The 16185-nt window shown below is 39.4% G+C and overlaps 2 protein-coding genes across 2 annotated transcripts; both read right to left on the bottom strand.

Annotated features, from left to right (window-relative positions):
* Window positions 1–259: 259 nt before the first annotated feature.
* Window positions 260–4667, bottom strand: prrg4 (proline rich Gla (G-carboxyglutamic acid) 4 (transmembrane)). The gene is made up of 6 exons (XM_083915900.1): window positions 4506–4667; window positions 3779–3942; window positions 3665–3692; window positions 2594–2735; window positions 1526–1720; window positions 260–1385 (listed from the first exon to the last, which is right to left on the bottom strand). The coding sequence occupies exons 1-6, from the start codon at window positions 4597–4599 to the stop codon at window positions 1358–1360; spliced, it is 651 nt and encodes a 216-aa protein (XP_083772026.1). The 5' UTR covers window positions 4600–4667; the 3' UTR covers window positions 260–1357.
* Window positions 4668–8586: 3919 nt separating this feature from the next.
* eif3m (eukaryotic translation initiation factor 3, subunit M) lies at window positions 8587–15646 on the bottom strand. Its single transcript, XM_083918600.1, has 11 exons — window positions 15523–15646; window positions 14323–14455; window positions 13850–13988; window positions 13062–13185; window positions 12766–12860; window positions 12511–12594; window positions 12312–12411; window positions 11561–11642; window positions 10632–10775; window positions 9472–9532; window positions 8587–8828 (listed from the first exon to the last, which is right to left on the bottom strand). The coding sequence occupies exons 1-11, from the start codon at window positions 15562–15564 to the stop codon at window positions 8705–8707; spliced, it is 1128 nt and encodes a 375-aa protein (XP_083774726.1). The 5' UTR covers window positions 15565–15646; the 3' UTR covers window positions 8587–8704.
* Between the last annotated feature and the right edge of the window lie 539 nt (window positions 15647–16185).

The following is a 16185-nucleotide window of genomic DNA, read 5'->3' as shown; positions in this document are numbered from 1 at the left end:
GCCTGTGACCATATAGTTAAACAGTAGATGATGTGGGATGTGATACGGCTGATAAAACCCTCATAGCTGATCCTATTCACACTAAATTTAAAAAATGAGAATAAGTTCGGATGTACACTATACTGTACACTCCCTCACATACAGTAGTTGAAAGATGAGATGCAAAAAATAGTCAAAATATACATTTTATTTAAAACATCTTAAAATATTTTCATTCAAGTAAGTATGTTTCAGATCAACTTCAACAAAGTTACCCCTTCATTTATTCTCATGCCATGATGGATCGTTAGTACTGGTAATTTACAAGGACATGATAACATTTTAACCCTCGTATTTCTGCACCATGTGATAATAATGAAAAACCAGCATCCAACAGGCTTGTAAAACGCACATTCAATTTACAGTTAAGTGAAGGACATGCACTGTTGTGCTGTCCTTTATAACTGTTGAAATATGTTTTTGCTGTCTATCATCACAGCTATAATTTTTTGCAGTATTGTAAAATATTCTTCCGTGTAAATGTAAAATATTGTAAAAACTGCTTCTGTAAAGCTTCCACCTCCATCTGTTTATAGTACATTTGATAATTAAACACAATTTATTATAATTAAACTTGACTTCACATATAAGCGCATTCAAGACCACCATTAGTTGGTGAATCAAATATACATTTTCTGACACACTAGAAGTTTATAAACCACCACTGCACATTTAAAAAATAATTCTTTTAAAAAAAAAAAAATGGGTAAAATATTATGTACTGCTGAAAGTACAAAGTGAACATTGTGAGCTGGTCGACCAGTATATGAAAAACACTTGTATTATCCTTAAACTGTCTGAATACACAAATGCGCCTGTCTCTCTTCAATTGCAATTAATACTTATCGTGTAATGAAACATAATCCTAATCTTGCTTCAATCTCAGCCCTTCTATACATGCTGTGGCTAAAGATACTGCTCCTTAAGGGCGTTAGTAATCCAGCAATTCTTCATTTGACTTTAGACAAAAAGCAGCAAACTGAGTAAAATGTATTATAAATCTTATTCAGCACAGGTTGAGGGTTATATTTCAAAGCATAATCAGACCTGAGAAAATAGTAAGTCGAGGCTACTGTAAAACTACAAGTAGATTTAGGCATAGGCATTTTAAAAACGAGGGATTGTACTGCGAAGAAAAAAGGTACACCAACAGACTAGACAGATTAGAAAAGTATGAGTGGAAAAAGATAATCAAGAAAGTTTTTTAAATCTTGAAAAAAATGGTATGCAATGCTAGGAAGAGAATCTCAGTGTAAATGTCAGTTGTAAATTGTCTGCTTATTGTTGACAGACATGCAGATGTGTTGTTCTGAAGATACTAACGCCGAATACTTCCAGGTCGTGAGCTGAAACCAAAACAAAAGATGTTATAAAAATATGTTTGGAAAGTAGTTCTCTGACTGAACTATGAATGGTGTCCAAGAAAAGGAAAACTTGAGAAGTGAGTTATGACATAACTGCAAATTTCAAATGCATGTGCAAATACCCAGGATAGGGAGGTGGTGGGGCGTCATGAGGTCCACTTTTTGCGATTGCCTGCTCGTAGGAAGGCAGCCCCGGTGGGTCTATTTCCTCCATAGGGGGTGGGGGTGCAGGTGGTAGTACAGGTTGTAAAGACACCTCCTCTAGCCGTCGCATTATTAGAGAAGCATTACTCCTCCTCGGTCGCACCCGAACGGAGCTATGGGAGGAGTGTAGACAAACATGTCACGTCATTCATATGTGACCTACTTCAGGCCTTCAAGGATTAGGGTCAAAGTTGAAGTCAACTTTATTGCTGTTACACAACTGCACAAAACAAAACGCATTTTGCATTTTCTCCCAGTGCTACACATAGCCTACAGTACATGGTGTGACAAGAAACAGTAACATATTGTTAGAACAGGTGTCGAGTAAAGGGGCTGTACTCGACATTCAGAACATTCATGTAAATACATATGTAAAGATATAGTGAATATAGTGGAATGATGGCATCCTGAGCAGAGAATGAAGTCACTCTTCTTTTGCGTGTGTGCTGTGCGTGCATGTAAGTGACTTGTGCGTCAGTATAGTAACGCAGAGGGGAGGCAGCTTTATCTTCAGTATTTCAAGTAGAGCCCTTTAAAGAATTAATCAGCAACTGTCTTAATAATTGACTACTCATTTCAGTCAACTTTCAAGCAAAATTTCTGAATACTCACTGGCTTCTCAAATGTGAGTGTTTGATGCTTTTCTTTCTCATGTATAATAGTAAACTGAATGCGTTTGGATTTTGTCAGACAAAAAGCAACCCCATTAGGTCAACCTAGACTTTGGGAAATAGTGACCTTCAACAGGTAAGAACAACAGAAACTGGTCAAGAACAAATTATACTGTAAAAATCTGAACTGCTGTTCTAAGCATACAAAGACATCCAAACAGAATATGAAAATGTACCTGGGTTTAGAGTGCGACAGAGCTTAACTAGTGTCTATAGTTTTGGGAGACATAAAAGGTGGTAGAAGTCCTATACTAAGGTCAAAGTGTGCAGGAATAAAGTAGCTACCATTAATAGGAGAAAGACCCTCTTACTTACCTTGCACGGCTGAAGTTGTCTTTGCATTTGCCTTGACAAAAATACCAGATTAGGAGGCCAATGATAACAATGGCCACTCCACCAGCAATCAATCCCACCAAAAGAGATGTCACATCAACCCGTGAGGGGCGCTTGTCCTTATCTGTGGAACATCACAGACCACAGTGAGTAGCTGGACAGCATCAGTTACACTACGTAATAGAAAGGATGAGATGCTTTATTGTTATTGCAGGTTAAACGCAACACAATTTGGTTTGGTACACACCCATCTGAAAATCAAAGGATGGTTTCCCTTTTTTATGTGATATTAATTATTAGAGAGCAGCATTGTAGAAAAGTTTCATTTTCTCTGGCAGCAGATACACAGTATTAGATCTATTCAGAATTCATAGTTATCACTAAGACAAAACAAAATAGAGTTGCAGAGATCATTTACAAGCCAAAATTGGAATTTGAGCAGCACATTGGGTTGCAGACCCAGCAAAACATTTCAAAGTTACTGTGCGCTGTTGAACAAGTGGTGAAACCACACCAGTAAGACACCAGCAACTTGATTGTACTTGCTACAGGTACTGTGAGGCACAAATGTTGCTACACATACAACACTTATGTCATTATATGAAGTAGTGATAGTAGTCCGCTTGGGTAAAAGCGGCCAAAATGGGTTTTCTCAGGAGGGTGGCTGGAGTCTCCCTTAGAGATATGGTGAGAAGTTCAGCCATCCGTGAGGAACTCTGAGTAGAGCCGCTGCTCCTTTGCGTTGAAAGGAGCGGGTTGAACTTGTTCGGGCATCTAGTAAGGATGCCCCCTGGGCGCCTCCCTAGGGAGGTGTTCCAGGCACGTCCAGCTGGGAGGAGGCCTCTGGGAAGACCCAGGACTAAGTGGAGAGAGTATATCTCCACACTGGCCTGGGAACGCCTCACGATCCCCCAGTTAGAGCTGGTTAATGTGGCCCGGGAAAGGGAAGTTTGTGGTCCCCTGCTTTAGCTGCTGCCCCCGCGACCCGACCCCTGAGTGTATGAGTTTGATAGTAGTGGTAACTATATGGCGGTATGTATCTTTTTCTCTTACCTGCAGTGTATTTCTTCCAAAAGTCATCCTGCAAAATAAAGAACCATTAGTATGGTGTACTCTACTGTAAAACTTCTCTTTCATGACATGACCTCAGTGAGCAGCCCACTTAACTGTAGCTGGGATATTCTCAAAGACCTCCCTTGCTTCTTCATAATTGCAGGCTTCTTCAAAACACTCCCTCTCCAGATTTCCAGGAACGAAAATCTCAAAGTCAAACCGGTTGAACAGCAGATGGCGACCCAGGAATGAATTTGCATCCCCCTCCTCTACAAACACTAGGATGCAATTCCAAAAAAGGTGAAATGATTGACAGGAGAGGTGATAGGTCGATTTCAATCATGGATGGATTACTGAACGGGCCTAACGGGCCCCCATAAGGTCAGGGGCCCATAAAGTCATGTTGCTGAAAACCGCCCACAAAATGATCCCAAAGAGATGCTAAATGATCAGTATACACAAAACGAGAGAGACAAAAAATGATGACAAAGGCACACAAAATTATTAAGAATAGAGTTAATTAGAGAGAAACAAAACTCCCACATAGCACATAAAATGTCATGAAATGATGCTAAAACCACCACCACAACATGCAAAATGACTAAAAATAGATGCATAGCAATCACAGAGATGTAAAACAATTACAAAGATGCAAAATGACCACAAAGATACCCCAAATTCCTACCAAACGACTAAAAGTAGACTCTTTGAATTTGGGTGTCTTGTTCCTATATAGACAGAATTTGGGGCCTCTTAATTGTCTGTGCCTAGGGCCCCATTGTCTTATAATTCGTCCATGTTTACAATGAATAATGTGTAATTCTTCACAACAATGTCTCACCTTCTCTGTCTTCGTGTTTCGACAGTAACCTCCTTGTACAGGCCAAATCTCCATATGACAGGAGTTGAAGGAGTACGAACAGATGACACAACATGGTCACGCATGCACCTGCGCGTGGACAGCGGGTGGGGCATTAATTGACGGTACAGAGAGCAGAGTGCCAGCGACAACGCACCCCCGCTTCGTCAAACTACTTGTACACTTTTCCTTAACCAACCGGCACCAAATACGTCTATTATACTTTACCTATGTTAAAAAAGTGGCACATAATTATGGGCAGAGTTCAACAGCAACACATTGAAACCGGGAGCGGCAAGTCCCAGCTTCGACGCTGATAAGATGAGTCAGGAAACATTCAGCGAGAGTCACAAACAGCTGAACAGCTTCCTTTGAAAAAGTTGAGCGCGGCTCATCGTTTCAAGGTAAAAACACTATATACAAGTACTGCTGTGGTGGTCCCTGAGGAGTTCAAAACAGTTCCGGTAGGTTAAGAAAAAAGGTTTTGTTTACTCCAACAGATGTGGCTTCTGCTCCTCCTGAACTACCTGCGCAGACTCAACCAATCGATCCCGTTTACCTGGATAATATGGTAAGTGATACTAGTGAAAGTGGACGCTAGATGGCAGCTGGACCCACGAAAGTGAAAGTACTTTCAGCAAGTCTTTTCACACCGAAGTATTAAATAGTATTATTTATTAGGCATCGTCTGACTGAGCCTATCCTATCTTTGGCATCTGAGTCAGATACCACAGACAGGATGGGCTACTCCTCCCAGCTACTAATCATTTTAGGCCTTCACTCTTAAAGCAGCACTGTCTTGCTGTTAAGGTAGATTCTATTTTTAAGCTTATTATATTTAATATATTATATTTAATCTCTTCAATTAAAGAGATTTCCCCCGGAAAATTACTTTGTCCAAAAAGGACAAACAAAAACAGTCTTAGAAATAAATATGAATACTTGTTAGTCCACCACCGAAGGCTTTTTAATACACCAGCTCGCAAAATATGCATTTATAGGATATTATAGGCCTGGGTGTATGTAGGCCTATACTATGAGCAGTAACCAAGCTGGCAACTGTACTTAGGCTAAGTACGATTTTGAAATATTTCACATTTCCATTGTATGTTACCGATTACTTCTACTCCACTACATCTCAAAGGGATACATTGTATTTTTACTGCACTACATTTGATATATAATGTGAGCAGTACTATGGTGGTCTAATAGTAATAGTATAATAGTAGTAATAGCAATAGTAATCTAATAGTAATCTACCCAGGAAAATCTACCCAAAATTACGAACTACAACATTCAAAGTGATAAAAACAGAATAAAAATAATATTCTATACTAACATAACACTTTGAAAAGGGTGTCTTCAATACTTCTGTAGCCTACTTTTACTACTTTTTAATTGTTCCCCCCTTCACTATAATTGAATAGCCTTACAACAGATATTGTAAAAAATATATCCTTATTTTATTCAGTCTAGATGACATAAATCTTTCCATTTTAGACAGTGACATGATGGTTTCATGACTTATATTTTGTCATGTAACCTCTGGTTGATCTTCCTAACTAAGATTTATTAGGACTTAAAGGGCCGTCTTACTTTAATGACATTTTAAGCTTAAGGGTCATTCAGTCTCTGTGTTGTATCTTCACTTCTAATGGTTAGGCGCAAATTACTGTTGTAACACAATGCTATCTTTTGCGATCTATGCATCAGGACTCTTTTAAAAGCACTAAACCTTCTCTCTCAAGATCTCTCAGTAGCTATAGGCACATGCCTTTTATGGGAAAAGGATGTTTCAATGGGCTCCAGAGTGATTTTGGCAGAGAAGGAGCATCTGTGTTAACATACACTTCGTCTAGGGGTTTTCCACCACAAAGAATAGTGACTAAAGCAACTTTAGAGACACCTCAAACAGCAACTTATGAAGAAACACAGTGAAGATAAGTTTCTCATTCTGCCTGGGCCAATCCTCCATAACAGTGTTTATGTTTCACACTCTCCATGTAAATACACATATCTGTCTCTGAGCCTCTTGGACAGTGTTTATGTAAAGCAGAGATAGGATGCAATTGAACATTATCTGGCTGACTACTGGATGGTGCTAATTGAAGGGCAGTGAGAGCCCCGCTCTTGTACATGGCTACATCTCTGGATTCCATCAGAGTCTTAGATTTACCCAGGGGAATGTTGATACAAAAAAAATGAGAAACTCCAGACTTTATCTAGTGTGTGATGTCAGATGATATTGCCACCTTACACAGCATACAGCCATATCTATGTGATAATGATTAATAGTGTACCGCCGGGGAATCCATGTTGTTCCACATTAGCTTACACAGTGAGGTTTGTGCTCAAACACAGTAAATTGTGATTTGTGATGAAGTATTTCGATCCATCACTCATGTACCCTAAAATCTTTATTTAATTTTGTTTTTAAATCTTAATCTGAAAAGTAACTACGTATTATCTGTAAAAAATTAAAAATGTAGTGATAATAAAAAATACAATATCTCTTGTATGAAATGCTTTGGAGAAGAGCAGAAAAACTCAATACTCAAGTACGAGCACGAGCAAAAAGAGGCCAGTTGAAATGGAATATCAACTCATTTGCTTTTCATCACTGAACAATGCAGAACTACTATTCTCTGACCTTAATAAGTTGGGGTCGTGAGGCTTGCACCAGATAAACCAAACTGGGACATCTCACATGATGGCATAACCGCAAAACAGTCACCAGTGAGACAAGGGAGATCCCTTACAGAATGAGAAAAGTAGCTAAGAAGTGATTGCTCGCAAAGAAAAGGAGAAATATACTGAGTGATGGAAACCAAGATACCCTGGCTTTGCAAACATTGTGTTAAGCCTTTGGTCACATTAGTTTATATCTGCTCTATGCTCCACCTTGCAGGTGGCTGTGATGAGGTTATACTCCAGAGAATGTGTTCTGTGATTTATACCCTCTGATAAGAGTTAAAGATGCTTGCTCCCTGTGGACAACTGGACAGAAGTGAGCCATGAGCCTCTGCAGACCTCTGCTATGATAGGAAAAAGAACACACTGCAGCAATAAATGTGTACCTCTAATGCCCATTTCATCCGAGTGAAAATATTTTAGTGTCAGGGTTTAAATGATCAGATTACGACTTTAAAATCGGTGCAGAATGAGGAGTGGCACACCACTAAAAACAAAGTAAACAAGGTTGAGCTGTGGCTTTATTAGTCAAAGAAAAAACAGCACATTTGAGGTGGGGGTGGGGATTTGAACAGTGCATGTCTGCACTTTGTCAGTTTGTGCTGATTTCATCACAGCCCTAGAGGGAGAGAACTCCAACAGACCCCTTTTACACCTAATGCCTGGGCCATATATCAGTTCACATCCTAATGTTTTGGACCTGTGCCTGAAAAAAGATCTTTGTGTGGGATGAATGGCACTTAACTTTACATCAATGGGCAAAGCTAAGGTAAACTTAAAACTGGAATTCAGAAGTCCTTGTTTTTCCACTTTTCAGATGCATCACAAGACAGTTAGTCATGCTGACTACAGCTGAACAGTATCTTTTAACGTTGTGGACAGTTTCAAATTTGTAATGGCAATGAATCAACGTACACCACAGGCTTTATGTGTTGATGCTACAGTCATGCAGCTCTGACCCCAGCAGACAGGGTCATCTTAAGTTCACATTGCTATTGTCACCTCTCATGTGTTCCCAGACAAGTGACCCTCTTGTTGCAGGCTATTTCTCAGCCTAAGCCACAGCTCATCTAATGCTGGCATACCGTCTTTTAACTAAAGCCAGATGTTGAGAGCCGCTAGAGGACGAGCTCCTATTAAAGTCACTGTATGGCTTTCTGAAGAGATCATAACGCAACTGGTGGGGCAGCTGTCTGAAAGACTAATATACATTATCCATTAATGACACAGTAAAGCTTTTGGTTTCAAAAACTTTGAAATTGACCTTAAAATCAAAGTTCCTTGTGTGTTGTAAAACTTGTTTATGACATTACTTAACTTGAAAATAACTCAAGCAATCTTTGATAATTAACAAGAAAGGAGTGATTGCAGGTGATCTTCACTGTTCTTTTATTGGGTGAATATAAAAACTGATCAATTCAGTTTGGGGACTTGGAAAGCACAAAAGAATTAGAGGGCCAGGCAGTCTAGACGGTTATGTTAAGGTGGGATTAAGCAGAAGGTGACAGTGCTTGCAGACTGGTCTTGACGGTTGCTAGGTTGGCCTTCCAGGAGCTGAGGCTGTCGTGCAGCTGCTGCCACTGCTGCTTGCCAAAGGTGCGATGTGTGCTGTGGCTGATTGAGTGGAAAACAGAAGAGAAAGAGTGTTAAATTGACACACAATAAATGCAAGCCAAGGTCACGTCTCACAACTTGGAGGAAATTAATTAAAGAGCTAGTAAATACACGATAACAAAATAAATGACACTGCCTGTATTCTGTATTGAGGCCACAAATCCAAACCATACAGATGCAGAGTCATGTGAATTAAAAGTTTAGTATCCTTAACTTTGACCAGACCAGCTTCAGATTCAGGAATACCATCTAATCCACATACGAGTGAATTAGTAATTTCTTGCAGCCTAGTGTCCCATCATAATCAATTATAGAAAAAACAAAAGAAAAAGACAAAGAATAAAAGCCTTAAAGCTAAAGTACATCACGCCTAGATTGGTACTAAGCCTACATTTGCTATAACTTCCCCTCTTATACAGATCTGTAAGACCAGGGAATCAAACTGATCCAGGTTTTCATTCCAATCAAGCAAGAAAGACAATTGATCCAACAAATCAACTGTGTGAGGACAATTCAGGTGATTGAATAAGTCGAATCAGTTGTGTTCTTGCTTGGCTGGAATGGAAAACCTGCAGCCACAGCAGCCCTTTCCTGGATTAGTTTGACACCCCTGTGTAAGACGTTGTTTGATGAGAGTGCTTACCTCACAACAACCTTTCGCTGTGTCTGGTCAATTTTGCAGTACACCATCTTGGTCCGAACAGCTAGAAAAAAAAGAAAGGGAATTAAGAGGAAGCAAAAGCTCAGACGGAAATCAATAAAAACAGATAGAATGTACTTTGAACATGAAATTGGGAGCGGAAGCTAATCTGCATCACACAAAATCTACGAGTGCTATTATTGGTTCACCTAACAGCACACTTAACAAGGGTAGACAGCAGTGTTGAGAAAGTTCACTTTCTACATGAACTAGTGCAAATTTCAGTTGACAAATTTTAAAATGAAGTAGTTCAGGTCATAATTAAAAAAAAATTTTTTTCAATATGTTGCTGCAAGCTATTTTTTTTAATTATTCCCACAGCCCATGTAGAACCACAGACAGCAATTTATTAACAGTTTTAACTTTTAACTGATGGCCCCTTTTTGGATGGCTGCAACACCTTAATTAAGTTTATGAAAGCTGGGCTTTCCACTTTACTCAAAGGCTGCAGGTCTCTGACAATATACTGCACCAACAGTTTGTCCCACTATGGCCGGGAGATGACAATGGAGCCGCTACTGTAAGCAGTTAATCAGATTTGGGTCGAGGATCTGTCTTGACTGTTGTTTGATTTTTTTCTTTGCACACCTTGAAATTCCGGGTGCTTCAGTACAATGTGCCGCTTTGGGTTTGCTGTGGATGTGACTGAAGTGTAGATTTTTCTTTTTTTAAAACTCGGCGGGCAAGTGTAAAGTTTTTCCTATCATCACCGAAATTGTCATGAAACTTGTTTAAATAATCATATGACGCCTCCATGCTGTGTTTTGTTTTGATGAGGTATGCGGCGGTGCAACGCTGGTGTTGCCAGATTGGTTGTTTTTTCCACTACATATTAAGGCCTGTTTACAGTGTGTTTTAGCCTGGTTTTCCCCTGGAGGGCTCTATAGAAATCTGGCACCCTATTGAATGAAGTTAGACAGAGAGTGTGCCGTTCAGACACCAGAATAAACGCGTTCACAGTAACGTTCATCAGGCAGCAATATAGTACGTTCAGTTAACCTTCGCCCAAAATATGAACGAGTTCATGAACTATCGTTAAGTGTACGCGTTCAGGCACAACACTGGTAGACAGGAAGGATTCATTTGAGGTGAAGTGCTTGTACCGTCAATGACAAAAGCCTCGACGTCATCAGCTCCAATTTGCAGCTCCTGCTGCATGGTGTCGAAGGAGATCTCCTTGAATTCCACAGCCATGCCCATGAATGTCAGCAGACGCATCTTGGACATGTTTTGCTCGTGAGACAGGCCTAGAGAGCAACACGCAGGGATCATTAAGCACAAACCAGTCACAGTCGATTACTTTTGACTCAGGGAGTTTCCCTGTGATAATTGTTTTTTTACATTCAGGAGCATGCAGTCGGGGAATCCACTCATTAACACAAACACCACTCCACATTGTGTGTTTTGAGAGTGCATCCTACACATGCTTGTAATTACAGCAAAGTCTTTAGTAGCGAGAAAGGGACACACTGCTGACACACACACATTCCTGTACTGTGTCAACAGAGAGCAGTACATTGGTTCACTATTCATAAGAGTGTATTATAGGAAACGATGGTTAAAATGGTCTTTAAATGTACTTTTTTACTTAACATTTTATGGTCTTTCTTAAGTTATTTTAACATCACAGCAACTACAGCATACATGATAAAGCTGTCTTGAAAGTAGGAAAAGTTTGAAACATTAGTTCCAAAAGACAAATGCATTCATACAAACATAGCACTCTCTTGATACTCGTAAAATAGCAGCATTATATCACAAAACTAGTTTCTTATCAAACATCTATAATGTTGTTAAAACATTTAGAATACATTTAGAATATGTCAAGACTGATACAAATATGATAAGTAGCAGTGATACATTTTATCCCTCACCAACTACATGTACAATACACTGAGGTTTTGGGGTAATCAGACTATTGCAGCAAATGCACATTCTTCCCATTTATTAACCCGTTTGCTGTATTTTTTTAAATGGTGTGTGTGTTGGTGTAGAACTGATGCACCTCATATCTCAAGTTATGGCTACTTACCGAGAGAGTCAATGAAGTCTTTGTTACTCTGGTAAAACTTTACGTAAGCTGCTAGTTTTCCACTCACAAAGATGGTTAATAGCTGAAAACAGAGTCAGAAGAGGGAGAGACGCCGTTATAAGACTCTAGAAACGTAGTCACATCATCTTTGTATTCTTACAGGCTGAAATTGTAATTATACCCATGTCAAGATTAAGGTAATAAGAAAGATCACTGGTTTCAAGACAAATTTCTAAACTATTAATTACTTTCTGTTGACCCATGCAAACTCTTCTGTACACACACCCTATTAAGAAATATTTTTTCATTGTCTCAACCTGTTAAGCTGGTAACGTACAAACATTCCTGGTGCCTAATTGAGACTATATATCAAAAATGCAGCCAATACCTGAACACCATCAAGAGGCTTTTTTCGTTACACATGACACATGGCCTACTGTTAGTGAGAATTCTACAAGATAAACAGGTTTGTCCAAACGACTGCTGGAAATTTTGTTTTGAAAAAACAATGTTTTCAATGTGCTTTGTGGGCTATTGAAGGCACTGAGAAAATTGCATTTTTCAAGCACTAACTAACAATTAATAAAAATCGATGGAGGGAGTTATTAACATTAGGGATGGCACGGTAAAGACATTTTGGCTAGTAAATAAACTTGTGACAACACTGGTGTTACCGATTATACCACAAACGAACCATAGTTGTACAGTCTGGCTTTTTATCACTTTATATTGCACATCCTTCAGTACTCACGTCATGGATGAGTTCTCCCTCCAGGAAGCGAACAGGTTTCAGGGTGAGCAGGTGGTCAATCAGGAAGGTGTTGGGGTCTTTGAGAGCACGGACAATACATCTAAAAGATAAAAGGACACCACTGTAAGTATGCATGCATGAGGAATGTATGCTATATAGAGGCTTAATGACGAATGTTAAACAGGGTCTTCAAGTTTACCTGTGGGCATCAACACGGGCTTGTGACGCATTGTCTTCTGTGTAACTTCCCAGCAGCTCAACCATCACTTTTGCTGCAGCCTCGCTGTGAAATGAGTCGATACATTGTTGAAAACTCATGTCGAGACAATTTCTTAGGCCATGTACCGTTTTTTTCATGCAGGAGATTAGAAATCTTACATTCTGTGGATTTATATTTCTGCATCTGTGCATACCAAAACATGAATATTACATGTCTGACCCTATACGTAGTTACCCTTTTTTGCAGTCAACCAATGCTTCATACACCAGCCTTAAGAGTGTGTGCTTCTTCTCTGTGGTCAAGTTCCAGTCGATAATCCACTTGCGCACCTGATCAGCAACACAAACGGGTAACATAAATTAGCTGCAGAAGAAAAAAACTGCAGTCTGTGGACAGTTGAAAAATGTGACAGGACAACTCTTTTTCCCCCCTTTTTGCTGTCACTGCAGCTCAAGGCAAATAAATACACAATATGTGACTGGCAGTGTTTCTGATCAAATATCCCAGTTAATCATGGTGAACAGAAATACCTGATCAAGGTCAGTGGGGATGAAGGCGATGGCATTACATGTAGCAGCCACCTTGATGAGGCCACAGAAGACTGTGTACCTCACTGTTGTGTTCTCATCCATGCCATGGAACAGATTACTCAGCCTGTAACATCAAAACACAAAGAGAAGTGATGGAACAGTGAACTATTTTTTTTAATCAAACCATGTTTTCTCACCACATGCAGTTTGTTTTTAAAAAGGGCTGTTTTCCTGCCTATCGCTGTATCCTTATGTTAAGTTCACAAGAGAAGCAGTCTTAGTGTCGTAGCATGGGGAATGGGGGGGGGGGGTAGTGTAGCCTCATGCACATCACTGTTAAAGTCTGTCTGTCTGTGACCAACTGATCTATAACCGTTACTCCGTAAATTATCTGCCAAGGGAGTTTACATGCAATATCTTTGTTGTTGTTTATATCCCACCATCAGCTGACGCGGATGTGGAAAGTGACTCCACCCACTAGGCCATCTCTAAACTACAGACTTAACACACCAATGCTTTTAAATGAAATTTCCCACAGGGATTAATAATGTGTCTGTCTTTTTGTCTGTCTATTAGTTAATTTCTGTGAAGTTCATTTCTAAAGACAATCTACATCAGTGTCCTTGTAGTTGAATTAGTAAAACCCAGCAATGGTTTGAACCAAACCGTGGCTCAAAAATTGAGGTCTGATGTTAAATGTAAACTTGGAAACAATAGATATTTGGAAACAAAAACCATTAGAGGCAATACTGTGAATGGATTAAAGGGCAAAAGATAAAAGGACTCACAGCTGCATCCTGAGGGAGGGTCTCTCTCCTTCACGGAACTTCACCAGTTTCTCACACAGACTTTCAATAAGAGCCTCCTGCTTCTCTGTCTCCAGGATCAACAGCAGAGACACAATGCTGTTCATCACACTCTCGACATCTACAGAGAGATACAAAGAGAGGATCATAAGTAATTAGAAATAGTCATACATCCGGGAGTAATTTCAGAGTTAGTCAGATCAAACATAAATTTATACAGCACTGCATGTAGATATGCCAGTATCAGGATCCTAGTATTGTGCATGGATCATCGAAATAGCTTAATGGGACACTTACAATACATGCATGGCATAAAACATTTTATTTATTACTCCTGTGCCTTTTCTGGTAACATAAGTCAGTCTACTTACGACAAATGCATATGCCTGTTATTGTCCAATTTAAAAATAACTGACAGAAGCTAGGAAGCAGGAGTGTTATTCATTATAACCTACCTTTATCATCGTCCTTGAGGCATACATCACATGCCTCGATGATCTGCGCCAGATCTACATGAAGCCCACCTTCAGAGTTCTCCTCTGATATATCAGCTCCTTTGGCCTTTAAATAGGCTCTCAGCTCTGAAGCCTGTAACATTAGACATAAAAAAGTAGTTTTAGTGGTTACATAAAACTTGAATGCACAAAAGTTATAAAGCTACACATACACAATAATGAAAAAAATACAAATATTATTTTTTTTATATTTTTTTCTTTCAAAAATAGGTCTGAAAATATACATTAACATGAATGCAACATATTATTATTAAAGATACATTTGTGAAAAGAAACAAATACATTTACACAACCTTGATGATAGACTTACTGGCTTATAGGCAAGGTAGCGACTAAGGTAGCCATTCACAGATATAACTGAGCTTAAGGATTCAATGTGCCTTCCAAATGCATGTTTAACATTAACATACGATATAAATGTTAAAAATATCATTGTACTGTCTTAGTATTGTATGCGCCCCGGGAAATTATGTGTATAGGCTTTAGACCACCCTAACTATTAGGCCTAGTTTAATATGTTACTCAATTTAATACATTGTTTTTAGTAGGGGATCCCTGCATCGTCTCACTTTCAGCTCAGGGGTCCTTGGCCATTAGAACGTAAAAGACCCATGCTTTAAATTAGCATAATGTGTTTTTACCATAGGCTGTATAGTTACAACTAGCATTGTTGTTACACAGTGCCTTTTTAATCAAATATCTTTGCTGCAGTTAGCCAACGTTTGGTAGTAACTTTTTTAAATGTTATCAAGTTCACCAATGTTCTAAAAAGTCCGCCTTGAATGACTTGTTATTTGTTTTACGTCTTTATTTATTCAGATGTGACGTTATTGTTAAGGAGCTAGCATTCTTAGCTATTTGTAACTTGACAACTTTTTTTTATATCTTAACCCGTTAGCTGTAAATACGGGGTGAAAACGATTTTAAGTTAATTTAAACGGTGAGTTCAATGATATAAGTATTAACAACGTGCTTCTACATATGTCACATAATCAGCATGTAAGTTAACTGTTACCTGTCAGCAACGGTTAGCATTTGCGCTAGCTAGCATGCTAAGTAATCAAGGTGGACAGTTTCCGTTAATCGACTCATCCGCAGGAGAGACGATACAAAATGAGTTTTTAAAGACATGGGTCGTACCTGGTCTTCTTCCGTAATATCGATAAATGCGGGGACGCTCATGTTTGGTGATTTTGTGAGCCTTGATGATGATATCCACGCTCCCACCAATGCTGAACCCTGAGCGGAAAAGAAAAGGCAACAGCGCCGGTGAAACTCTTGCTCTTCCGGTTCACGCTATTAAAGCCACAGTAACCTAAAAACTGCCGGTGGGTGGCTCATGACGATGCTCATGACAGATGGTCCAAGCATTACTGTAGTAGCATTTTTGTTACTTTTGAAAGTTATTGGTAATTCTTAAAATATGTACCATCATGCACATTGATTATTGGAAACCCCTGTCAGTGCTGCATAGATTCAGCTCGTGCAACCTTTTCTTTCAGAGGTCACACACAACCTCCTAAATTTTGTGAGTCACCCACATTTCCATCACTTTATAGCCCAATCTTTCTTTTCTTTTTTCTTACCCAGATATCAATCTCCACTCTGGGAGATTAACCCTGGATGTCTTGGATGAGAGTTACAGAGGTGAACCTGATCCCCAGGAGAGGTTATCTTGATAGAGCCACAGTCCATCTGTGTTGGACCACCATGGCAGGCCCTGGCCCAGAACTTTCCAACCTGGAAACATTGTCCGTGTCAAAGGGCAACACTCTTCCACCATACACCCGCTGACCTATGGGT

Source organism: Echiichthys vipera (assembly GCF_963691815.1).
Source record: "Echiichthys vipera genome assembly, chromosome: 1".
In the NCBI taxonomy this organism is placed as follows: Eukaryota; Metazoa; Chordata; class Actinopteri; order Perciformes; family Trachinidae; genus Echiichthys; species Echiichthys vipera.
The sequence above is the reverse complement of the archived record's forward strand: the minus strand, read 5'-3'. Positions and strand labels throughout refer to the sequence as shown.

Coding starts and splice junctions, on each gene's coding strand:
- prrg4 (XM_083915900.1), bottom strand. CDS start 4,599: ATGTTGTGTCATCTGTTCGTACTCCTTCAACTCCTGTCATATGGAGAT. Junction 2,736..3,664: donor TTGGAAGAAATACACTGCAG/GTAAGAGAAAAA, acceptor GATGTTCCACAG/ATAAGGACAAGCGCCCCTCA. Junction 1,721..2,593: donor GACAACTTCAGCCGTGCAAG/GTAAGTAAGAGG, acceptor CTCCTCCCATAG/CTCCGTTCGGGTGCGACCGA.
- eif3m (XM_083918600.1), bottom strand. CDS start 15,564: ATGAGCGTCCCCGCATTTATCGATATTACGGAAGAAGACCAG. Junction 12,861..13,061: donor TCCCCACTGACCTTGATCAG/GTATTTCTGTTC, acceptor GTTGCTGATCAG/GTGCGCAAGTGGATTATCGA. Junction 11,643..12,311: donor AGGGAGAACTCATCCATGAC/GTGAGTACTGAA, acceptor CTCTGTTTTCAG/CTATTAACCATCTTTGTGAG.